We start from the raw sequence: 8,626 nt of genomic DNA on the forward strand, positions 1-8,626 counted from the left end.
GTATATTAAATTTATTTTTGTATTTAAATTAAATTTTTTTATAACCATTTTGTTTGTATAAATTTCCATACTTATTAATACTGATACAATTTTAATTTACAAAATCATTTTCTAATATTAGTTTGCATGGGAAATAATGTTAAAATACATATTTTACACTTTCAGCGTGTGGCAGCATGTCGACTGTATGGGCATCGATCGTCAGAATATACCCGATGAGTACCAGTGTGAAGTATGCCAGCCGCGATCGGTGGATAAGGCGCGCGCACGTGCACTGCAACTAATGAAACGCAAAGAGCAAACTCAGCTTTTACTTTCGGCACAGTCAGCACATGCGACCGGTTCCACTGGCGCTTACTTAAGTGGCGCTAGCGGAGCAGGCAACCTGAGTGGCAATTATCAGTTGCAAGATGGACAACAAAGGCATCTAGGCGTCAGCAACTCAAATGCGTTTATGTTGGGTAGCGGCGTTGACGGCAACATGCATGGACTGCCAAATACAACGACGCTCGGCACGACCAAGAAAGGTAAGGTGTTGAAGAAAACCGCCAAAGATGCAGCTGCTGGTAAGAAATCTAAAAAAGCCGAGAAACTGGCTGCTTTAGGTGGCAAACCGCCGCGCAAAGACTCGGGCGCCACCAAGAAGACAACGAAACGCAAGTCGAAGAGTAGCGATGGACTGAGCGCCACTGCAACCGCTGCAGAAAAGCATGCAGCCAATCTGCGCCAATGGATTGAGAATTACGAATTGGCCGTAACCAACCACTATTCGCCCGAGTTGCGTGCGCGTCTACATGCGATCACCAAGCAACCGAGTCTGCTGCAAAGCATATTAAATACGGAGAATCGTGCACTGAAGGAGTGTTGCAATAATGGCTTGGAGAATCGCGCCACCACTGTGCCACATGCAGGCGGTAAAATACTTATTAGCAACATGGATATTGCGCCGAGTTGCCCCATCTTCGAATTGCGCGGCAAATACATGCTTAGTCCGCAGTATAAAACACAAAACGCGTCGGTGAATATGAATTCGCCGCCACCCAGCAATTTTCTAGCAGCTACGCTAAAAGCGCATAAAACGCCTGGCCCCTTCATTTTCTTTTACCAGTTACCGGACGCAGAGGCGCCCATGCAAACGATGAACCAAGATGGCTCATATCCACCGCTGCCGCCACAACCAGCTTATCTCAAGGGTCCGGAGATATGCGTCGATACACGTACCTACGGCAATGAAGCGCGTTTCGTGCGTCGCTCATGTCGACCCAATGCCGAAATACAGCATCTCTTCGAGAAGGGCACAATACACCTCTTTATTGTGGCAACAATGCGCATACGCGCAAGCACCGAGATCACCATCAAGCATGAGCCACACGATTTGCTGGCGATTGATAACAAAAAGGCGACCGCCAGCAATTGCATTGTGCAACCGACGAGCACAGCATGCGCATGCGGCCTACTCAAGGATTGCCTCTTCGGTCCACCGCCGACGCAACAGTCTTTGGGCGCGGGCGGCGCAACGAAATCCAGCAGTCGGAAGTCAGCGCTCTCCACCACCTTAAATGGTGGCGTACAGCTCAACAGCAGCGCGGCGGCTTTGCAACTGACTATGGGTGGGTTGCCAGCTGGCAGCAGCAAGAAGAAAGGCGCCACGCAAAACATCAATCGCAATCGTTCGACTTCGTCCAGTGGTGACAGCAGCATCGGCACAACCGTCGCACCTGGCATGAATAGCCCGAGCGTAGCTTTGCCTACAGCGCCGCTGAATATGAACGCCAGCCTGAGCAATAGCTCGTACAAAAGTAATGGTGGTCTTAACATTTTGTCGGCGCACGCGCTTGCCGCATCGGCTGTAGTGCCCAATAGCAATGGCAATATGAGCGCCACCTCCTCGGTTTCGAGTGTAATGCATGATTCGGGTATTTGTACTTCGTCATCGTCGCCATCCGTCTCGATACCATCACCTACAATCTTACACATGCACTCACCGACGCCACAGGCGCAGTCGCAACCACAACAGCAGGCTCAGCAGCAGCAGTCCGTACCAGCAGCAACGGGCGCTCAGCGCGGCAGCACTGGCGCGCTCTTTGTGCAACACAGTCCGCAGCAACAGCAACAACACCAGCAGATCTTAGGCGCCTTGCCTACACCGTTGCTTTTATCGCCGTCACAGCAACTAGTGCAGCTGCCACCACAACCGTCACAACAACAAGTACCAGCTACAACTAACAATGTAAGTGCACCCCTGTTGCAAGAGGTGACCAGCGCTGAAACAACAACGCCTACCGCATTGGCACCAGCGGGCGGCTCAACGCAACCGCAGACGAATTTACTCATTCAACAGTCGCAAGAGCAACAACTGCACCACAGCGAACTCGCTGGTCCGACAATAAGTGACGCGTCTTTGGCCGCGGCGGCAGCGCTGCAATCGCTCAACACTGCTGTGACACTAACCAGCAGTTGCGCAACGTTAGCGCCAAGCGCCGCAATAACCAATAACAGTAGTGTTGTTGTTATCACGCCTGAAACCATAACGCCTCGCGCAGTTGATGCGAGTGAGGTCGAACAGCAGCAGCAACAGACACAATACTTTGTTGCCACCCCCATGCCGCCAGCAGCTCAACAGGATTTCGTTGATGGCAGCATGCAAGAGGCAGCACCTCAGCAGCAACAACATCAACAACAACAACAGCAACCAACACAAACTTTAACCACTGTTGAACTACCACCACCGACACAGACTCCTGTTGCTATTGGCGCCGCCTCGCCCAACGCTGGCCCGAAGTCGCCACAGAAGCACAGCAACAATGCAGTGCACGCCGCGTACGTACCACCGAATACTGCGCGTAGCCATAAAACGCCTGGCACCAAGTCGTCAAGCTCGCGTTCCACGAGTTTCTCGGAGGACGATCATCAACAGCAGCAACACAACACGAGCAGCGGTAGCGTCAATGATGACTCAACTGTCGTGACACCAAACTCAAAAGATAAGCCAAAGCTTTCACGCGAAGATCGTAAAATGGAAGCCATATTGCGCGCGATTGAGAAAATGGAGCGAAATCAGCAACGTAAAAATCAAACCAAATCTGGTGGCAGTGCGTCTTCCGGTGCCACTAAGCGACGCAATAGCAATAGTAATTCGCCAACCACGCCCACAAAACGTAGCATGGGCGAGCTGAGCAACAGCAGCGGACGCGTGTCGGCGGCTAATGCGCGCAAGAAAAAACGCAAAGCACACAAATCGTACAGCGGTCATAGCGCACAGGCGCGCAAGCGGCGCAAAAGTCGCATGAACAGCAGCAACGAATCCGTTGACGACACAGGCAATAGCGCTGGCAATGCCAACGCGCATTCGGAAGCAGAGTCCACATCGTTGTTATCACCAGCCGCGCAATTAGCAACCACAGCGCCCAATTATCAGCATACGCAAGCGGAGCACAGCGATACGCTCGCTACCACTAACGAAGATCAGGCTGCGGGGCTGCTGCTCGCTTTCGCCAATCCCAATCTGAAAATGTCGCCGACGCCGCAACAATCACCGCAAGCAGTGGCCTCACCAACCGCACAACAGCAGCAACAGTATGCGACGCACTACGCGCTGGAGCAATTGAAATCGCCGCAACATCGCACGACAACCAGCAGTGGCAATGGCGCTTCACCGCCTGCCACGCCAGTGAGTTCCGCCTGCCTGCTAATCGAAGCGGCTGTTGGCCCACTGCAAGAGCACATGGACGGCGCTAGCCCAAGTGGTGAGTTCAAATACCCCAATAAAACTAAAACGAAGAAAGTGCTCATGTCCAATTGGCTACTGAATCAAGTAGATGCCGATACCAGCGGTAGTGACTCGCCACCGCCGACTGCGCCAACACCACCACCAGCCACGAATAATAACGGCGCTGACGCCTTAGTGCCACAAACAACACCCTTGCCAACTGGCACAATGCTGGGCTTGGACTCTTTGGTACAAGCGGCGACAATGTGTGACTACAGGAAGCAGCACAACGAGGCGGACGCCAGCTATATGCCCAACGATGCGCATTGTGGCACGCCCATGAGCGTAGATGAACCAGAAAATCTCAGCATGGCAGCCCAGAAAGTCGAAGAGTTCATACAGCAAACAGAGCGTGGCAACAGCGGCGTCTATAATCCGACCACAATCGCTGGTGCTGGCTGTACGCCACGCAGTCTGCTTCATCTGCCGTTGCAGGTGAGCACTTGCAGCAATAATTCCTCGGTCAAGAAACGTTGGTTGCGCCAAGCGATCAGCGAGGAGACCACCACAGATGAGTCGATGACGCCGACACCTACCGCTGCAACCATGTCCGCGGGCTTGCAAAATGCCTCACCCACAACCGCGGCGGCGGCCGCGCACTTGAACGCGGTGCTGAATGTGCCCAATGGCTTTACGACGCCGCTGAAGAAGCGTCGACTTATCATCAGTGGTGACGTGAAGGAGGAGGAGGATATGGGTGGCAGCAGTGTTGCTTCACCGGCAGCTGGCGTTAGCAACGTCTTCGAGTCGCCAGTAGTTGGACTAGTCAAGGCAGAACCAACAGCAACGGCGCTTAGCGCCGGAAGTATGCACACAAGGGCAGCGGAGCAAGTGGATGTGATGAATGTAAACGCTGGCGTAACGTCAAGCGCGTGTATAAAGCATGAGGCTGAGACGAGCGATGAGGAGGAAGTCGATGAAGAGGAGGATGATGCGGAGGAGGAGCGCGATGATGTCGATGTCGTAGGTGGCGTTGGCGTACATGAGCTGCAAACAACTGCAACAACAACAATAGCACATGTGGCAGATACAAGTTTTAAGCTGGAAGTAACTACAAAAGAAGAGCGCTTGTTGGAAGCGCCACAACAGCTGGAGACAGCAGCGGATGAGCTGAAGCCGGATGCTATGCTTATTGATCAAGACGACGATGTGGATATTTTGCGTTCGCCTAGTCCAGGACATCAGCAAATGCTCGCGGCGGAAGATAATCTGGTCAAAATCGAACCGGAAGACACAAGTGGCGGCGATGATGTTAAAATTGATGTGGAGCGCGAAGAGAGCATGGCGGGTGATAAGTTTGAGGAGATGGTGTTAATGCAAGTGAAGAAGGAAGAGGCCGCAAATGACGTTGCTGAAAGCTCAATTACAATAGCAGCAGCAGACGCTGCTAAAGTCAGTGCAGTGGAGGATGAAAAGCCCATAAAATCTGCGCCGACTGAAGAAAATGCTCTTGTGGCGAATGAAAAACCATATCAGCATTTGTTTGACCTTACAAAAGTGGCGCAACCAAAGAAGGAAGAGCATACACATACATTTACAGCAAGTAATCCTAAAGTGGAAACTTCGCAATCTTCGGAGTCTACATACACCACTGCAGTTGCGCCTGTGGACGCTCAGGAGCGCCTATCCACCACACCTACCAAAACATCGCCATTGAAATTACTCACACTCGATGGCAGCAGCGTCATTACGCCTGATGAGCCGCTCAAGAAACGTCTCAAGTTGGAGACCTCACTTGTGGAGACCTCAGCTACAATGACAGAGGTGCAGCAAACTTCGTTGCTAAAACCGTTATCTGCGCGCATGCACGAGATGTCAAAGCAAAGTGACAATAATGATATTGTGCCAAGAACAACGGCTGCAACTGCTCCACCCACAGCGACGCTGAAAGTTGAGAATTGCACGCCCAACACGCCTGCAACCGCTGCCACACAACCGAATTGTATGACATTTTTAGCCGCAGCCGCAGCAGCTGCTATTGAGCGCAAACCACCACCACCACCACCAGCAATTACAACGGCTGCAGCGCAGACGCCAATTACTACACAGTTTACAACCACAATTGGGTCAATAGCTGCAAACATCAACAGCGTCACAGCGGTAGCGTCTGCCGTCAACGCGTCGAACTCGGAAGCTGGTACTGTTAATGTGAATAATGTGGCAACGCCAATGTCTAATAACGGTAGCGTTTCGACGGCGCTCGCACCGCGCAAACAGAATGCCGCTAACAACAATAATAGCAATGAACGCAAAGTACCGCTAACCGATGATGACATACAAGCCTGTCTGCATTCCTTCCACAAGGAGAATATATTGATCTTACAGTCACGCAACAACAAAAAGTCGAAATCAAATACCACCACAGCAACAGCGCTTGGCGGTGGCGCCAACGAGTTGGTGGCTAAAAGTGCTAAGTTTATGGAAAACAAATCGTCAGCCACAACGAATTATTCGTCGCATCACAGTCATCATTCTACGCATGCGCATGCGCATGCGCATAACGACACCGCGAAAAGTGTGGGCAGCAGCAGCAAACACAGCAGCGCCTCCAAGTCGTTGACCAATTCGAGCAGCAGTGGCTCGTCTTCGACTAAGAAACTGCATAAGAAGGAGCGCAACGGCAAGGAGCGTACCAGCAGTAGCAGTCGTTCTTCTTCGGCGCACAGCGGTAAATTGTCGAGTTCTAGTTCGAAAAAGGTGTCTTCATCATCATCGCATAAAAAGGATTATGTCAGCGGCAAAAGTAGCGGCAGCTCCACACCGGTGCCGAGCACCAAACAACAAACACATAGCAGTGCATCCAATTACAACAACTCGACCAACAGCAACAGTGCGTCTGCTGGTAGCGATGCCAAAGATCGCGCTGATGAACGCCGCGAACGCGACAATAATCGCTTCGATAAAGAGCGCCATCATCATCGTCATCGCACCACGTCGTCATCATCGAATGCCAGCACTGCAGTGCCACAATCACAAACACTCGCTGCGACCAACTCAACCACATCCACGCCACCGCCGCCCATCAACAAGAAGCGTCAGCTGAATTTCGAGCAGGAACTCACGAAAGATTTGCCATTGGTGAATGCTGTCACCAGCAACAGCAATCGGCATCGCAAAGACAGCGGCAGCCGAGACAGTCGCGAGGATATGTTTAGCTCATCCTGCTCAAGTAGCAACAGTAGCCTGGCGGCGCGTAAGAGACGCGAGTCTTCGTCCTCTTCGGGTGGCGGCAGTCGGCATCGACATAACAGCGGTGGCAGTTGTGGCGGTGCGGACAAAGACGCTTTAGCCGCACATAAATCGGCGGTAGCTGAACATAACGGCATATTAGCTAGCGCACACGTGTCACCGCTGCCACCACCCACCTATGTGCGTGAGCATGTCGCCATACCGCACTTCAATAATGTCGTCGTCAGCGGTCCACCACCACCGCTCATGGCCGCTTACTTCAGTGGCATTGGTGCGGTGACTGGCAGCAATGTAGACGCCTCCATGGGTACACCCATCGCCACCTATGTACCAACGCCAGCCATGCCGCCTACTGTAGGCACAGCATCGCAACCGACACACAATCACAACCTCTTGAAGACACTTCCCATGCAGCCAGTGCTTAGCCATTTGAGCGCAGCAGTGCATATGCAGTCAACACTGCCAACGTTGTCTTCGTCCAACGGCGGTAATGTAACGGTGTTGCCGTCATCCTCGGCTACAGTGATGCCACCCGCAATGCACTCTCCCGGGGCCGCTGGAGGCTTGCTGCCTGGTAACAGCGCCGGCGTCAATTCGGCAGCGTCGACCTACAATAGTATTTATGGTAAATTGCGTGATAATCCTTCCACCATAGTGCCGCCGATATTGAGCGCTGTAACATCCACGTTAGCAGGTGGTCCGTCAGTGACTCCGAGTGGTGGCGTCAGCAAAACAGCCATAACCGCGGCAACAGCAAATACTTCAGCGAATATCAGCCTATCTGAATATTTGGACACTAAAGTGAAGAGCTACAGCACCACATTGGGCGGCTATGCAACACCAGCACACACTTATATTGGTGGCAGTGGCACTACCAGCGCGGCCGGCAAAACAACGAACAACAACACATCGAGTAATAGCGCAACCGCCGCGGAAAGTATAACCGCTATGGTAACACCACTAGAGTCGCCAGCTGCTAGCAAATTGCCAACACCACTAAAACTACCGCTTACAAGAACCGCTAGTCACGATCCGCGTCTCAATCCGCAGTTAAATGCACCCGAACCGCCGCCAGCGCCAAAACGTAAGCTCTCCATCAATGAGTATCGTAAGCGTATGCAATTATCAACGGACAGCACAACGCCATCAACACCCGAACCACCGGCGGTTAGTAGCACGGCGTCGACGCCAACGGCACACATGACGCCCACTTCGCTGAACAACAGCTTCGTGCAAGCTTACAATAGCATTGTGAATGCTTCGCCCGAGGAGATGGCGCGACAGTTGTCAGCATCGCCAACAACACTAACACTTAACAAGTATACACTCAATTCGCCGGAACGCAAGCGTCGGCATAGCGGCTCGGACAAAGAGCAGCGGCATAGCGTGTCTTATGATGATGTGTCCGGACTGTTGAACAGTAGCACCGGCAGCAGCAGCAGTTGTGGCAATGCGAGCGATAACGCGTTGACGAATGTGAACCACGAAGACGAAGGCAGAAAAGGTGAGTAAAAATCTTGCAAATTAAAGTAAAAATGATGGGAAAGCCATAAGAGATATTAAAATAAAAATATAGTAATTTGAAAATATAACGAAGTTTTAAGCATAATAAAGTGATACATGTATTTTTTTTTTTTTACAAAATAAAATATTTTTATGTGAACATTA

General features: G+C 51.7%; 1 protein-coding gene across 4 annotated transcripts in view; it reads left to right on the top strand.

The window, feature by feature from the left end:
- LOC108977753 (serine-rich adhesin for platelets) overlaps window positions 1–8,626 on the top strand; it is a 25,362-nt gene that overhangs the window by 14,519 nt on the left and 2,217 nt on the right. For all 4 annotated transcript variants that reach the window (XM_018947615.1, XM_018947617.1, XM_018947616.1 and 1 more), the window contains one exon: window positions 166–8,462. In XM_018947615.1, the coding sequence (XP_018803160.1) occupies window positions 166–8,462 (8,297 nt within the window). The remainder of the gene's footprint in view (window positions 1–165; window positions 8,463–8,626) is intronic.

Source organism: Bactrocera latifrons, unplaced genomic scaffold (assembly GCF_001853355.1).
Source record: "Bactrocera latifrons isolate USDA-ARS-PBARC rearing strain unplaced genomic scaffold, ASM185335v1 scaffold_95, whole genome shotgun sequence".
NCBI classification, from domain to species: Eukaryota; Metazoa; Arthropoda; class Insecta; order Diptera; family Tephritidae; genus Bactrocera; species Bactrocera latifrons.